General features: G+C 38.1%; 1 protein-coding gene across 3 annotated transcripts in view; it reads left to right on the top strand.

Annotated features, from left to right (window-relative positions):
• Window positions 1-18,379, top strand: part of LOC134531128 (ATP-binding cassette sub-family G member 4-like) — a 350,550-nt gene that overhangs the window by 228,863 nt on the left and 103,308 nt on the right. For all 3 annotated transcript variants that reach the window (XM_063366709.1, XM_063366711.1, XM_063366710.1), the window contains exon 4: window positions 3,986-4,103. In XM_063366709.1, the coding sequence (XP_063222779.1) occupies window positions 3,986-4,103 (118 nt within the window). The remainder of the gene's footprint in view (window positions 1-3,985; window positions 4,104-18,379) is intronic.

The raw sequence follows: 18,379 nt of genomic DNA, 5'->3' as shown, positions 1-18,379 counted from the left end.
TTAACCTCGAACGTAAAATAATAAACAAACAGTTCCAGTCAATCTGTTAATACTGTAGTATTACAGTACCATAGAGTAGGTACTTAATTGTGTGCAAATTTCAGATTTTTAGATAACTACCCACCAGAGATATTAAGCCGTAAATAGGCAAAAATATGAAAAAAAAAAAAAAAAAACACATTTTTACAAGCTTGTAAAAAAAAGTAGCAAAGTCTCACACTCCAAATAATTTGTGTTTACACTACTACTATTACATAAGTACTTCCAAAAATATTTTGAAGCCCAACACATACTGCCTTCATTCTGAAAAAATAAAAAATAAAAAAATTATGAAAATGCAAATTGTGTTGCAGAAGTTCAACCTTAAAAGTTGGTAAGATTGAGTGATTTTAGAAAAATTGTTTATGATCAGAATTGTAGTAGGGTAGACTGGGTACAGTTGTGACAATTTTGGTTTGTTCGCCAATAATTCTGTTAGTTTATCATATAGCTGGGAAAAAAGTAACACGAATTGTACTTTGTTTATTTGTCTACGTATAAATACTAATATATTGTCCTTAAATACGCTGTATTAGTCATAGGATGAAATTAAAAAACAAGGAAAGTGTCACAACCGACCACACCCCAAGGACTGTTGTGACAGTGGTTGGAGTCGATAGTGACAGGCATAAACATACAGCAAAATGGTTTTTAGTTACTTTTATTGTTAGAAATATGTACGATAACAAAAATAAAATTCTTCTAAACAAAGTTAATATTCATATAGCAAGTGAACTCAAATCTGACATCACTTTTGTTCTTATAATTAATAAGGCACTGTAACAACTAATATTATGTTTTCTTATAATCAGTCAGAACGTTAACTAAACTTAAATTTACTGTAGGTGACTGTTAAAAGTTCTACTATAATTTAAATAATAATAATAGTTTAAAATAATAATAAAATAAAATAATAAAAGTTTCTAAACTGAGATCTAATCAGATTCATCATCACAGTTGCGACAAATGAAGTTGTGACTATTACCTGCGCACTCTACGTGGGACCAGAGTCCACATGTTCCTTGGCACTTGATCCAATTTTCGCCAGCCCTACTTTTCAGAATATGAGCCTACACAAACTAGACAGAAATAGTCTTCTTCGTCGGATGACGATTGTGAAGTCTTTCTTTTCTTGGCATTGGTTTTTCCTTTTCCTTTCCCTTTATTATTTCGTTTTAGTTCAGTTAGATTATTATTTACCTGCTTAGCCTTCAAACGTTTTTCTTCTTCTTCATGCTCTGGGCATCTAAAAGAAAAAAAAACTAATAAATATATGTCACAACCGTACCCAACGCACAATTTCGAAAACAAAAAATCGCCATGAATCAACCAAACAATTTACATAAAAAGTAATCACTCGTAGTTAACTACTAATTTTCAACTTATAACAATAAAGAATACGAGGTAATCTATCTGTATATAAAAAACAGTAATTATTATAAGAAATCGAACAAAGAAACTTACTTTTGACTGTTGAAAAGCAATGTAGGCCCCTGCTTAGGTTAATGTCACGCGCTGACTTATGCAATCCTAGGGAACGTGTTCAGACTTGCACGCCGCGCCTATCTTCCCTTATACTCTTTACCATATTCCGTATAGTTTCGCGGTTATAACGACTGTCACTACCGTACCCTGTCACAACCGTACCCAGTGTACCCTATATAATGTGCCTAACTCCTCAGATTTTGTTTCATCATGCTATATGACCTACCAAAGCCAAGTAGCAATGTCGATAAACCCTTGTAAATGTAAAAATTGTCGCGCACCATGGAAACAAAATGACTGCCATAATCAAACCAGTGAGAATAAAAATTTAATTGTGCCAGTTTTAAACTGTCAATACATAATTTTAACAAGGCACAAATTATCAAAAAATTTTAAAAATGGTTAAGCAACCAGTGCTGGACCACTTGGTATGGATTGACCCAGCTGTGTAATTCCTGGTATCGAACCAAGGACCGCAATCGATCGAATGAACTTATTAATAACCAATTTTTTAATGATTTTTGGAATGATTCTGAATTTTAAGGACGACGATTTATATAATTTTTAAGATGGTGGTCTAGATGTCGTACAAGATGGCGGATGCTGCGATATTTAATTGTTTGGTGATTGCCGTAGTGTGCTTAAGCAGGTAATTAATAAACTAATTTGGTGGCAACACGTTCCTTTCTTTTTCAATGAATCGAAAGGCCACTTTGCCTATCGCTCTGTAATCCAACTTAATCGCAAAGCCAATGAAATAGTGAGAAAAATTAAATAAAACTTGGCTCTGCCAAGACCAAGAGTGACTAAAACATGCGAGTTGCAAAAGTTTATCGGGCCCAAAACAAACTGTCAAATATTAGCACAGGTGAATACAAGAAATAAACTAATGTTACACCTTAAGTTTTAGGTTGTTTTAAACACGTTGTTTATATTTTTGATTCATAAAAATACTGCGCAATATTAAAGTGATAACATTGTTCATAAAATGGCAGTCACCTGAATCCCTGTAAAGATAACAAACACAAAAAATCTCAAAGTTTAAGCTTCCTAAAGTATTTAGGAAAATACGTAAATGTACACATAACGAAGCTTATATGTATATATTAAAATTATAAAAAAAAGGGTAACAGATTACCAACCCTTTAACAAATATAACTAAATCTTAAAAGACTCTAGGTTTGGCCAAACTCTATTTCAGTTCACATCGAAGAGCGTGAAAAAGGGGGAGGGGGTGTGACCATAGCTATAAAATCACAATTCCATAAATAGTTCGATGCCTAAAGATGATGAAAAGGCGGGTAATCTCTCTAAACAGTGCTTAGCCGATAACTCCGGTGCGTAGTTATCACCGCTCACTACCCAACACCTCACTGTTTCGAATTAAAAAGGGCAACGCCCAACTGTGTTCAATCACTGGAGCGCACGAAAGTTTGTGATTGATAAAACATAAATTTATGAATGTCAAAGGCAGTATTTGTAACAAGTCGGTACTACTCTGGGGGTATCTTTAACTCCGCGACGTCAACTCGTAACACGTAAATCCCGTGTAACTTTTCCAGTTTATATTCGTAAACTAAATGGTAAACTCTGGTAAACATTCTGCTTCTTTTGGGCGCTCATAGCTCTTAAATTCGGCAACAAAGTCAATTATGCACTGGATTTTTACATGAGCACTTACTTAAAATTAATTACGAAAGTCAAAGAATTGCATTGCGCCAAAAAGTTACGCATTACTGGGCAGTTAAAATCAAAGGGCGTGAAACAATGTCGACTCCGTGGTTCCGGTCATTGACCCGCTCCTCGCTCTGAGGCCTGTGGCCTGTGGCCTGTGGCCTGTGGCCTGTGGCCTGTGGCCTGTGGCCTGTGCCAGAAGCAGCATAGGCACAATACTCCTTTCTTTATGGAAGCAACGTTTGTATGTTTCCCAAGAGGAAAACAAAATATTTTTTATTAAATATGTACATAGATGGTTGATATTTTTGGAACATAGGCCATGTAAATACTATTACTTTATGCTCCTAAATGTCAAGGGAAGAAATAGTGCGACTTTAGCTGACTAAAACGACGGGTGCACTTCAAACTTGCCGTGTATATTGCGGTATTATTTTATGAATTATTCGTTGCATGGACATCGTTGTGAGGCAGGAGCGAAAATGATATCAATATTCGTTATAAAGGTGCAGTACATCTATAATATGGTACTTGAGCAGCGCTAACAAACAAATTTATAAAAATTAACTAATAATATCCATACCTGCTTACATACTGCCAAGTACATTATTGAACATGAATATAATACACGACACATCTTCATAAAAAAAAAAAGGTTGACGGATGTACATGTGGAGATCATTAACAACTGTTTGAAAATCTGATTATAATTCTATTAGCAATATAATTACATCAATTGAAGGTTTGTGTTCTGTGAGGAATGCGAGGAATGTGTGTGTGTTTGCAGGCTACAAGACGATACTGAAGTGCGTCAGTGGCAAGTTCAGGTCCGGCGAGCTGACGGCTATCATGGGGCCGTCGGGCGCCGGCAAGAGCACGCTGATGAACATCCTGGCTGGCTACAGGTGCGTGCGCCCCTCTGTGGGGTTGAGGGCATGCCCGACTTGCTTTTCACATGCATTAGGCGCGTTGATGGTGAAGTGCTAGTGGACGGAACTGCAATGCGGTGAAATGGACGGAATTTTCATCGAAGTCATCCAGACGGCGGACCGCGCATGGTGGCATTGACCTGCAAGGGAGACCGGGGCACATGTGCACGGATTTATGTTCACGAATTTTCACAATATTGTCCTGAAAGTCTCTTTCAACCTAAAGCTACTCGCAGATTTTTAATGATCCTTTGGGATGGTATAGACGAATTTTGAATGTCCTTGAATATCATCTATAATATTGGTCTAAAAATAATACATGCTTTTGTCGGGTGTTTAAATTTGCCCCGCCTGAGGCTACGGCCACACGTGCGTGTTTTCACGCTGCTGTTGCAGCGTGTTTTCACGCAGCGTGTTTTCACGCAGCGTGAGATCCTGAGCGACCGATGGCCACACGTGCGTGTTTTCACGCTGCTGTTGCAGCGTGTTTTCACGCAGCGTGTTTTCACGCAGCGTGAGATCCTGAGCGACCGATGGCCACACGTGCGTGCTTTCACGCTGAAGCCTAGCGCGTGATTTCACGCAGAATGAATCCGCTACCCGGCCACATGTGAGCGTTGTATTGTGAACTGGCACCCATCTATGCTGTGCAGGCTTGATTATGAATTCACTAGCTGCCCGACCCGGCTTCGCACGGCTATACTAATGGAAAAAAATTAAGCCACATCTCCCATTTGCAGTAATGGTAAATAATAAAAAATTCCGTGAAAATTTGTTACAATGCTGTATAATGTACCGATGGTTTCCCGACTCGTGCACGCAACATAAAACTGATGTACCCGTACTTCGCTACGGCAGTCTACAGGCAGATCACTCTTGCGCCGCTCATAATACATGCCCCTCGTTGTGGGTACGCCACTGCCGCGCGATGCCTGTTGCCATGGAGACGCAGAAGACATGAACAATGCAAAATACTGTTCTCATGCAGACAAAGTACCCACTGTTGCCTGGTTTTAACCACCTATGGGATCTAATTTTCGGAAAATGTCATCCTGCGTAACATAAGGAACATTACTGTGAAGTTTCAAGTCTGTAAAATATATATACTTGAAAAAAAGGGCAATTTTTGATATTTAAAGTACTTGCACCAATTTCAACGGTGATGAGGACTGCACTAACAATGAAATAGCCGTTGCCATAGAGACGAATGAAGCATCAACAAAGCAACAGCCGTTGCCATGGTGATTTCCTACCAAAAACTTCAATTTTGATATATTACGCCCCCGAAACTCCCCTTGGGATCGGATTTCCGCAGAATCCGTTCTTAGTGAGAGTGTACATCACAAAATGAGTAACTATGCTAAATTACAAGTCAAACGTGTGTATAGTTTTAGAGATCTCGTGATGAGTGAGTCAGTGAGTGGTATTTCGCTTATATATATATATATATATATATATATATATATATATATATATATCCTTGTCAGAATGGTAACGGGAGAGGAAAATTATTGATGAAAAATGAAAATTTATTAAAAATAATAAAAATTATTCTAGTAAAAGAAAAAAAAATTAATCGCAGAGAGAGGAAAAAAACAATAGTTTAGGTTTGCGATTTAAAGTGATAAAAAGTATTTAAATACTAATTGAACTCTTATGAGGGTACTGATTGCTTCGTTGTTAATATAAAACGGGTGTTTTTTACTTGTATGGGAAAATTAAGAATGATAAGGCATCTAGTGCGTGTCAACAATGTTAATAGGCAATAGGAAATAAACTTCTAGCGCCTGCGGCATTGTCAACACACACTTCGTACGTGTACTGCATGTTGTATCTAACCCCCTCCAACGCATTTGATTCTAAGTTGGACTTTTAGTAAGGATCCCTAATGTTATTGATAATATAATATAGCCTATATCCTTCCTCGATAAATGTACTATCCAACACTGATTGAATTTTTCAAATCGGACGAGTGGTTCCTGAGATTAGCGCGTTCAAACAAACAAACAAACTCTTCAGCTTTATAATATTAGTATAGATTAAGCAAGAACGCTGCTGTGGTTTTAAGTGCTGTGCTGTTGTTTCGTAGGCGTCGTCGTCGGCGGAAGCATTCAAGAAAATACTGGGTCCATCCCATATTGAGTGAAACATCAACGAAAGGATAATTTGTGCACTTTCATAATAAACTAAAAGAAAATCCAGACAAGTTTTTTGAGTACTTCATAATGTCCGTTAACTCATTTGAAATACTTTTGTCTATGGTGAAAGAAAATATATCAAAAAGTAACACAGAAATGAGAGAATGTGTTAGTGCTGAAAATTGTGCCGAAAAATGTTCATGAAATAACTAATATATATATATACACACACACACACACACACACACACATATACACGCGCGCGCGTTTTTGAGTTGACCATGGTTTTAAGGTCTTGGGGTATGAAAAGAAAAACTACATGAACATTTTCCGGAAGTCGTAACATATCGACTACAATGGGTAGTATTTCAGAACAGAACGCGGCGAGAATTCCCGCACGTGTGGCCGGGCATCGACTGAAACGCTGCGTGAAATCACGCCAACGAATTGGCCGCGGTGCATTTTCTTGCGGGCGACCTTGAAGACGCGCCTTTCTGTCCTCTCCCCGGCGGGAATTCACGCTGCGTCTGGCCGATCTCATTCTCCTTGCTGCGGTTCATATTTCTGGCGTCTTTTCACGCAGAATCTCTGCGTGAAAACACGCTCGTGTGGCCGTAGCCTGAGAGGTAAGTCTACACACATCACAGGGTAAGTCTACAGACATCACGGAGTAAGTCTACACTCATTACAACTCAGATCGGCCTGATTAAATTATGACCTAAGTTGAAACATGCACAAAACGCTGCAAAAATAAATAACTTATTTATTTATGAAAATGGTCATTGAAATTTTTTTGTAGATGTTTTTACATTTCGATATTATTTGAATAGTCTTTACTGAAGAAAAATATTTAATGGTAATTTTATGTAGATTAATTTTTTTAAATCTTGCAAAAAAGAAAAAAAATGTCTTATAGAGGTATTTGAGAAGCCCTCAATAGAAATGAATTTTATGTTTATTATTTTACTTCTTACCTCTATGACTTTGTCTTAGTCCTGTTATGAATTATATTTACCAGTATTGTATCTCTATGGTCAGGTCAATTTGGTTTTACTCTTTAAGTATTTTCATGTTTTATCTAAGTAATAATTTTATGAAATGTCTTTGCAAACATTTGTTAAACGGCGACGAATAGGAAATGAGCTTACACCTTGTAATATTGTTTTTGGGTCATTACTGAGGAAAGAGTATATGTGATTGGACGCTCGACTGCGCATATATTTTATTTAAAGAATTTAGTATTTCCAGTGTGATTTCGGAGAGTGTTCAATAGAGAAAGCTTTGACTGTTTGAAACAAATTGGAACTGGAGTTTCTGTTCTACTAGCATGGGAGAAGGATTAGAGAGAAAGAGCTCCGTGATTTAGTCATAAATGAATGTAAGAATATCACGTAAAACATTGGTACGACGACTGAATAGCTAGAATCTACGTGAAATTGATGATTTTATAATAAATACCGGAACTACACAATGAAGAAGAGGTAGTTACCGATGTTCGAAGCTCTACTAAAGAATCGACGACGACGATAAGTTTTGACTAACAGCATAAATAGAACTGGATCAACGACGAATTAAGAAGAAAAGAAGAAAAGGACTATCAATCTTCGAGATGGAAGGAGTTCGACAGCGGTAGACGGCATCGTAGACGGTGTACCGGAGGACATCATCCTTCTAGACGACTCCAGGTGACCGACGCCAGTCCTGCTGGAGTACCAGCAGCACGAGAGGAGGTGCATCGAGACGGAGACCCAACCAGCGACATCGGAGGAGAGTGAGATCTAACCAGCAACATCGGAGGAGAGACAGGGGTTCGTAGAGGTTTTCCACAGCCTCTTGGTATTGTAACGACGCGACGAGGTTTGTTTGCCCCATCCCCGAATTAACAAGAACAGCGAGAAGTTACCTGTCCTATTTTAATGGCAAGATATCTTAAACTATGATGTTTACGATCAAGACCTAATTTGAAACTCGCAAAACAACTTAATACTACTTAACTACGTAAAGACTTGTAGCTTGTACATACTGGACCTGGTTAACTGACATTGATCAGTAATATGTACGATATCAAAGTTAAAATCTGTTAAAGTCATTAATTGTCTTGAATGTTTAAAGAATAGCCCCAGGTCCAGAAGTCTTGAGACAGTTTGATCTACCGAAAGAGACTGAGCTAGTAAAAACAAAGAAAAGACTAATTTGCCAGTTAAAATGTGTTTCAATAATATTTAAAATATTGACTGATAACCAAACTATTATTCAGTGATACAATTACGTAAAACGTAATTAGTTCTGAAAGACATTTAAGTATAACGGATATTGAAATTTTGTTTAATGAAAAACCTATTTAAACATGAATAATTGTCTCAAAGGTATTTGTATGTTGCTTGCTAATCATTGACTCTGTCACTTTTCATGTTACAGTTGGATATGTTGCAAAAGAGTATTGTCACCCATACAACCATGATTTTGACCCTAGTAAAAAGTTAAATTTTCATTATATTTTATTTTTCCGATTGATAACCATACTTACATATCATGTGTATGTTAAACTAGATAGACAGAAATATTTAGCTTGGATTGTCTTGAAAGAATAATTAGTTTTTATTACACTGAGATCAGCAGTCATAGAGAAGTTAATGCTTTTAAACACACTACTTATATTTGTTGATTTTAAGGTCAGAATACTTACACCAAAGAGAAGGAGACATACTGCTAAGGAATTATACGACATTTTATTGTTTGGTATTCACACTGAGTCAAACTACACCAGTACATACAACCTGAGAATAATTTACTTTCACTACCAGCGTAACAAGACATATTTTATTTAATATTCTGTAGAGGTTAGTAGTTATGCTACATACACAATCACAACACTAGTACTTTATAGAGTTTTCTAGGCGCCCAACTATAATACATTTTACATCAGAGATTTTGGCATTTTAGGAAATATACTCCATAGAGTAATTTCTGGTCACCCAACGGTGGTGCACCCTTTTAGAAATTTTGGTCACTCACCCTTGGTGCTGTCTGAAAAGGAAAAAAAAAGGTAAATCCTGAAAACACTTCAGAATTTTGGCGCACAACGTGTAAGCCAACGTTAGGGACTATTTTATGATTTTTTTTTGAACAACTCAAGACACTTTGAAAAATACAGACAGTAATTTTATTTTGTCAAGATGACAGACACAGGTAGGAAGTCATATTTTTTGAGAGGTAGCAATGACACTTCTGACTCTAGTCCTGAACGAGAACCTAGAGAAGTAGTACCAGAACAGCACATCGAGACTACTGGTATGGAGTCACAGCAGGAAATGGAGTTGGGTCATTCGCCGCCGACACCAACTGTTACCCTAGATGCACTGTTCCAGTTCATGAATAGGGAGAAACAAGAACGGGAGCGTAAAGAACAGGAGGAGAAACTAGAACGGGAACGGGAGAAACAAGAACGGGAGCGTATAGAACAGGAGGAGAAGTTAGAAAGGGAACAAAAGGAGCGAGAAAACGCCGAAAGACTAGACAATTTAGTGCAAGTCCTAAATAACACTTTAGGCAGGATTGCAGATGAAACAGCAGAAATCAGGCATGACTTAACTGAAACACAGCACGAGATGCAACAGAAGTTTTCCAGTGTACACACTCGTATTGAAGGTGTAGAAATATTCAGTAAACGCACTGACGATAAAGTAGTACACTTAAGCGAGCGTCTAACAGGAAGGTTAGATATGGTAGAGGCGAAAATAGGGGAAATAGAAAGAGAATCCAGACACATCGCAACATTCTCGCCCCAACTAACGACTCACCACACTAGCGAATGTAATACCGACAAGGAAGACACGCCGGTAAACAAATCGATAACGATAGAAGCCGAGCGAAATCCCGCGAATATTAGTACTGCAATTATGTCAGCAGATCCGGTACTTACACTACACCACCCTTCTAAGAAATGGTTGGATGACGTTCCAACATATTCAGGGAAAAGTAATGAAAACCCTCGAAGATTCTTAAATCAGTTTGGAGAATATTGCCACACATTTAAGTTAACGGACGCAGAAAAATTGAAATGCGTTAGCCACTGCTTGAAAAACACGGCATATTATTGGTGGGAGTTGGCGAAAGATTCGGTACACGCATACGAATCGTTTCAGAAAGCTTTCATATCCCAATTTTGGAATACTCGTATCCAAAGCAATTTGCGAATACAGTTGCATTCTGAAAAATTCGAAAATCGTAAATTTCAAAATTTAGAGGCGCATATCAGCGATATGTACGAGAGAACTCGTTATCTTGATTGCCGTATGGAAGACGAAGAGTTTATTGCCATGATAATTTCGCAATTACCACTCAATTATCAATTACAACTTAGTGGACGGCAATACAGTAATATTGTAGATTTCAAGGAACAACTGTTAACGTATGAACGACTCGTTAAGCTCGATAAAACGGTAACGCACAAAGAAACTAACGAGCGCAAGAACACGAACCAACAGACACCGTTATACAATAACTGGCGTAACCGAAATGAAGGGCAGAACAGCGGACACAAACAACCTCAAATTCACACACTGAACGTTGAAAACTGCGAAAGTAATTGGTATCACAATGGATATCGAGGTCAGCGATATGGTAACGGATTTTATAAACCACAGTACTATCGTCGTAGAAACGAGAAGCGACAAGACAGACGCGAAAATGAATCACAGTGGGAGAATAAACGTCAGGAGGGGACAGTTAATTTCAGAGAGAATTCAGGCGAAAATCGAACAACGAAAGAACGATCGGCAAATTACAATAATCATTCCGGAGGTCAGTACAGCATAAATGCACAAACGTTTGTACCGTCTGAAAAAGGGAACAGCTTTAGCACCACCATTCACGACGCGCGACAAGGAGAAAGAAATTCATATTCTATAGCGCCAAGTCACGAGCAAAGCAACACGGAATGGCCGCGCATGCAATCTAGCAGAAGCTCAGATACAAACCAAGGAGGTAATAACACATTTTTGATTTCACCGAATGCAAATAATGGATTTGCTAATTTGTCACAAGAGCAAATTAGAGGATTTAAGGACAGTGCGGTAAACTAATTAGGGATGGCGAAAACCCGCTCCGCACGTCAGTCCCTAATTGTAAGTTAGACGGGGCTAGTATAAAATTGGATCCCGACGCAAATGACAAGAATAATTGTCGAAGCATACACACAATTATGTTCAAAGAAAACGAGCGTGAATTTTTACTCAGCGAGCCCACAGAAACCGAAGTTCAAGCGAAACAAGCACTATGTCCGGAGATATCGTTAACTTTAAACGGAGTTAAAGTGCCTGTACTATTAGACAGCGGCGCAGAGATATCCTGCATCAGCGAAGACTGCGTAGCCATGATAGAGAGCACCGGAATATCATTACCGAGAATGCCAGTACCGAGTTTAAAGATTCTAGGGGTTACATCAAGGGCTAGTCCCATCATTAATCGTCAGACCTTATTGGAAGTAGAAGGTTTAGGTAGCACCAAGTACATTAATGTATTAATCGTAAAAGGATTGGCTAAACCAGTAATTTTCGGTGTAGACTTTCTAACTAGCCATAAAATAATTTTGAATTTTGCAGGTTGGATGGTAACTGCTATGGATGACACAGAAAATACGAAAACTACTGAAAATTGGGAAGTTTCGGAAAAATGCATTGCAATCATTCATAAGGAAACTTCGTGTATTAATAGTGACATAAATTTGATGGCGACCGGAGCTGATTTAATAGAAGCTGTAAAGGGAATTACCATGGTAAATGAAACCGGTAGAAATAATCTTCTTCATGTCTTAAGAAATTTTCAAAATATATTTTCCGAAAAACCTGGGTTAAACAAATTATATACAGCTAGTATTCAGGTCATACCCGGTGAACCATTCCATAAAAAGTCGTATCCCATCCCGGCGAAATATTTGAAAGAGGCTGAAGAATATCTAGACTTAATGTTGGAATGGAATGTAATAAAGCGAGCGCCTAGCCCATTCACGAATGCGATACTCTGTGTGCGAAAGAAAGACGGAACAGTACGTTTATGCCTTGACGCGAGGGAGATCAACAAAATTACTGTTCGAGATCGGGAAAGTCCGAGACCAACGAATGATATTCTGCGATTATATCAGGGTGTCAAGTTTCTAACCACACTTGATTTGTCGGCAGGGTACTGGCAAATACCCTTAGAAGAAAGATCTAGACAGTACACATCATTCCTATTCAAGAACTCGCAGTATGTGTTCCAAGTCATGCCGTTCGGCTTATGTAATGCGGTAGCTGAGTTTACTCGTTGTCTGGACGAAACGCTAGGATCTGAGTGCAAAGGATTCGCGCGAGCATATGTCGACGACATTTTGATTACATCGTCATCATTCGAAGAACACCTGGAGCATATCGGCATTGTCCTAACGAAACTACGTGACGCAGGAATGACGGTGAAACTGCGAAAATCCGTATTTTGCCGACAAGAGTTACCATTTCTAGGGCATATTCTGACACCGACCGGAATTCATACCGATCCTGAAAAATTGAACAGTATTTCCAACTTCCCTACACCAAAGAATGTTAAACAACTACGTACATTCCTGGGAGTTATCGGGTTTTACCGAAATTACAGCGACAAGATAGCCAAGATCGCAGTCCCATTGTTTGATCTACTCAAGAAGGACAAGCTGTGGAAATGGGAAGCAGAACAGCGGGAAGCTTTTGAAGAACTCAAGAAGGTCTTTCTCGAAGAACGAGTCATCTATCATCCCATGTTAGGTCGGGAATTTCTACTATACACAGACGCATCTGATTATGCCTTAGGGGCGAAGCTCGCGCAAATGGACGATGAGGGAGTAGAACGTACCGTAGCGATGGCGAGTAGAACATTGAATTCGGCAGAGCGAAATTACACGGTCACGGAGAAAGAGACACTAGCAATAATATGGGCTCTGCAGAAGTTTCGAGACCTGCTTCTGGGAGAACATATAAAGCTAATGACTGACCATCAAGCCCTGATGTGTCTAAAAGCAGGCAAAATTTTTGGTAGCAGGCTGACACGATGGTGCTTGCTGATGCAAGAGTTTGACTTGGAAATATGCCACATTAAAGGGAAAGAGAATGTAGTCGCCGATTACCTAAGTCGAATACCCGATGTATTGAATGATGAATTGACACCGAGGAAGAACTCCAAGGAATTTTTGGTAGCTAATCTTGTGACACAACAACTTAAAGATAACGCAACAATCAAGAATGTTTTTGACCAGATAGCTCAACTGCAACAGGAAGATGAATTCTGCAAGGTCATAATAGATAAATTGAAGGGTTCAGAGGTTCCAACTAGGTTAGAGGAGAGATACTGCATGTCGGAGGGAGTATTGTTCAATCATAGCAAGGGAAAAGCCAGATTTGAAGAGCCATGGAAGCCGGTAATACCGAAGCGAAACATCAACTCGATTATTTGGGAGGTTCATAGGAATTGCGGGCATATTGGTTCAAAGAAGCTGACACAGTCATTGATTAGGCAGCTATACTCTCCGAATCTGCACAAGTCAGTCGCCGCCATTACTCGATCGTGCGACTTGTGTCAGAAAGCGAAACATGCCCAACAAAATCTCGAAGGTGAGTTTAAACCTATCCTTCCGGAGAGACCACTGCAGTTGGTATCAGTGGATGTATTGGGACCATTACCTAGATCAACAGCCGGGGTGAAATATGTGTTCGTGATGGTAGATTTATTTACAAAATACACCAAGTTGTATCCCATAGTCAATGCCACCAGCAAGATAGTATTCCAGAAAGTTAAACAGTTTATCGCGGAAGTGGGTCGACCGGAGAAAATTATTTCAGATCATGCCACACAATTCATGAGTCAAGTTTGGCAAGAAGGACTCAGAAAACTGCAAATCGTACCCACCACGTCTTCGGTGAGACACCCGCAGAGTAATCCTGTGGAGAGACAAATGCGCACACTTGGTAATATGTTGCGGACATTCTGCCACGATACACAGCAGAACTGGATGAGTAAATTAACTTTCATTGAATGCATTTTGAATAATACTGTACACAGTTCTACCAGTGTTACTCCATATGAAGCGTTAACAGGAAAAAGATCATTGATAATACCGTCATCGTTACTACCGAGACATCACGATGAAGCTCTGGCCGCAGAAGATAAAGAATTAGTCGAGATACAGAAGGAAACTGAAGAGTTGGTCGCAGCCAAGTTGACATCCACGGCGGATCTTCGGAGAAAATACCAGAAAGTTTCCAGCAAGATGAGTTTTAATTGTGGAGATTTAGTACTCAAGAGAACGAATCCAGTAAGCCAATTTTGGAAGTACGTTACTAAGAAGCTATTTCTACTCTTCGATGGACCATATATGATCACGAAGATTATTAGAAGTAACTGTTACGAACTGTCTGACATTAAAACGAAACAAGTAATAGGACACTATAATATAACGCAGTTGAGGAAATATTACACTCCTGTAGAATAGTATACACTGTTACACATATGTCCGTTTGAAGACATATATCGGTGACAATACTCTGTTTGCAAGTAAGTATGTAAATAAGGTCAATAATATGAAATGTAAATTTTCTGCAAATAATTAGAATATAGATGAGATGTTTGTATGATGAGAAATGGTCCTAAGACCTATATCAGAGTATAGTTCGTTAGTCACATTTCTGAAGGGGACTATTCTATAGAGGTATTTGAGAAGCCCTCAATAGAAATGAATTTTATGTTTATTATTTTACTTCTTACCTCTATGACTTTGTCTTAGTCCTGTTATGAATTATATTTACCAGTATTGTATCTCTATGGTCAGGTCAATTTGGTTTTACTCTTTAAGTATTTTCATGTTTTATCTAAGTAATAATTTTATGAAATGTCTTTGCAAACATTTGTTAAACGGCGACGAATAGGAAATGAGCTTACACCTTTTAATATTGTTTTTGGGTCATTACTGAGGAAAGAGTATATGTGATTGGACGCTCGACTGCGCATATATTTTATTTAAAGAATTTAGTATTTCCAGTGTGATTTCGGAGAGTGTTCAATAGAGAAAGCTTTGACTGTTTGAAACAAATTGGAACTGGAGTTTCTGTTCTACTAGCATGGGAGAAGGATTAGAGAGAAAGAGCTCCGTGATTTAGTCATAAATGAATGTAAGAATATCACGTAAAACATTGGTACGACGACTGAATAGCTAGAATCTACGTGAAATTGATGATTTTATAATAAATACCGGAACTACACAATGAAGAAGAGGTAGTTACCGATGTTCGAAGCTCTACTAAAGAATCGACGACGACGATAAGTTTTGACTAACAGCATAAATAGAACTGGATCAACGACGAATTAAGAAGAAAAGAAGAAAAGGACTATCAATCTTCGAGATGGAAGGAGTTCGACAGCGGTAGACGGCATCGTAGACGGTGTACCGGAGGACATCATCCTTCTAGACGACTCCAGGTGACCGACGCCAGTCCTGCTGGAGTACCAGCAGCACGAGAGGAGGTGCATCGAGACGGAGACCCAACCAGCGACATCGGAGGAGAGTGAGATCTAACCAGCAACATCGGAGGAGAGACAGGGGTTCGTAGAGGTTTTCCACAGCCTCTTGGTATTGTAACGACGCGACGAGGTTTGTTTGCCCCATCCCCGAATTAACAAGAACAGCGAGAAGTTACCTGTCCTATTTTAATGGCAAGATATCTTAAACTATGATGTTTACGATCAAGACCTAATTTGAAACTCGCAAAACAACTTAATACTACTTAACTACGTAAAGACTTGTAGCTTGTACATACTGGACCTGGTTAACTGACATTGATCAGTAATATGTACGATATCAAAGTTAAAATCTGTTAAAGTCATTAATTGTCTTGAATGTTTAAAGAATAGCCCCAGGTCCAGAAGTCTTGAGACAGTTTGATCTACCGAAAGAGACTGAGCTAGTAAAAACAAAGAAAAGACTAATTTGCCAGTTAAAATGTGTTTCAATAATATTTAAAATATTGACTGATAACCAAACTATTATTCAGTGATACAATTACGTAAAACGTAATTAGTTCTGAAAGACATTTAAGTATAACGGATATTGAAATTTTGTTTAATGAAAAACCTATTTAAACATGAATAATTGTCTCAAAGGTATTTGTATGTTGCTTGCTAATCATTGACTCTGTCACTTTTCATGTTACAGTTGGATATGTTGCAAAAGAGTATTGTCACCCATACAACCATGATTTTGACCCTAGTAAAAAGTTAAATTTTCATTATATTTTATTTTTCCGATTGATAACCATACTTACATATCATGTGTATGTTAAACTAGATAGACAGAAATATTTAGCTTGGATTGTCTTGAAAGAATAATTAGTTTTTATTACACTGAGATCAGCAGTCATAGAGAAGTTAATGCTTTTAAACACACTACTTATATTTGTTGATTTTAAGGTCAGAATACTTACACCAAAGAGAAGGAGACATACTGCTAAGGAATTATACGACATTTTATTGTTTGGTATTCACACTGAGTCAAACTACACCAGTACATACAACCTGAGAATAATTTACTTTCACTACCAGCGTAACAAGACATATTTTATTTAATATTCTGTAGAGGTTAGTAGTTATGCTACATACACAATCACAACACTAGTACTTTATAGAGTTTTCTAGGCGCCCAACTATAATACATTTTACATCAGAGATTTTGGCATTTTAGGAAATATACTCCATAGAGTAATTTCTGGTCACCCAACGGTGGTGCACCCTTTTAGAAATTTTGGTCACTCACCCTTGGTGCTGTCTGAAAAGGAAAAAAAAAGGTAAATCCTGAAAACACTTCAGTCTGCCATTACATAATGTTCACAAACAGTACCCACGGTTTTTCCAGCAACACAGGCGGAATTTTCCTGCTCGAATAGTGAATTTTTATTAATTTCGATGATGTTCAAAACATTCTCAATACTCACACAAACATAATATTTCGCAAATAAGTCCAGAAGCCTTCTATTGGCATCGACGGTATTAGGCAATAACAAATGTGTCCTTGGGATAGCGGCTAAAAATTACTTAAGCCCCATAGTGGGCCTAATGCCGATGACTCTGTGGTCGTTAATATTCTAAATAAATGTCCCAAACGAGGTTGATTACCGGAGCAACCCGGACTAAAGCTGTTAAGTTCGTTACTTTTACTTTTTAAAGCGAGTTGACGCCACAGCCTTCCACTGCACAGGGAGTAGGCAGTTGCGTCACCTTCAAGACCAATCAAAACACAGCTATCACAACTATAACACATTTCACTAAAAATAAAACTTCCAGAAGTCCGTGCATGTTTTACTGTCTCTCTCTCTCTCTATCTATCTCGCGCTAGTCTTATAAACGCTGTGGGAAATGCATGAGTTCAACTTTCCCGTCATAAATAGTACAGAAATTGCCAGAAAGCCTCGGCAGCTGAAAAAAAAAATGCCCAAAAACAATTGGCGCCGCCAAGAAACGCACCTGTCCTTCGTTCTTTCTTTCACTCAAACAATACCCAATGTTCTATAAACTTAAGAAAAACTCCCACATAAATATAAACTTAAAATATAAGCATAGAAACCATATTGAAAGTAAATAAAATACCGATAAATGCGTACATATAAAAAATAATCTTACCGGTAAATTAAAGCAGTAAAATGACTATAACATCTTTTCTAAATAAAACCTCTTAATTCGAATATTAATTACAATAATATTCACGTCAATAAAATACAAATACCAAACTATATCACTATAATCCTGAACTACAAAATCAGCTAATCCTTCTGAATGAATAACACATCATATAAATTCCTCAACATTTTTGATAAAAGTTCACGGGGCAAGTCTACACACATTGTATGTATGGCAAGTCTACACATATCGCGGGATAAGTATACACAACCTTTTATAATTCATTTGGAGCCGTGAAATAAAATATGTTGCACTCCAAGAGGGGTAAAATAGGGTTGAAAACGATCGAACCCAAAAACTGTGTGTGAACCGCATTTATTCGGTATGAATGATTAACACAAAATTTACATGAACTGAACTATCGACAACATGTTCTCTCGCTTG

This window comes from Bacillus rossius, chromosome 3, assembly GCF_032445375.1.
Source record: "Bacillus rossius redtenbacheri isolate Brsri chromosome 3, Brsri_v3, whole genome shotgun sequence".
Lineage (NCBI taxonomy): Eukaryota > Metazoa > Arthropoda > Insecta > Phasmatodea > Bacillidae > Bacillus > Bacillus rossius.
This window is presented reverse-complemented; position numbering and strand designations above follow the sequence as displayed.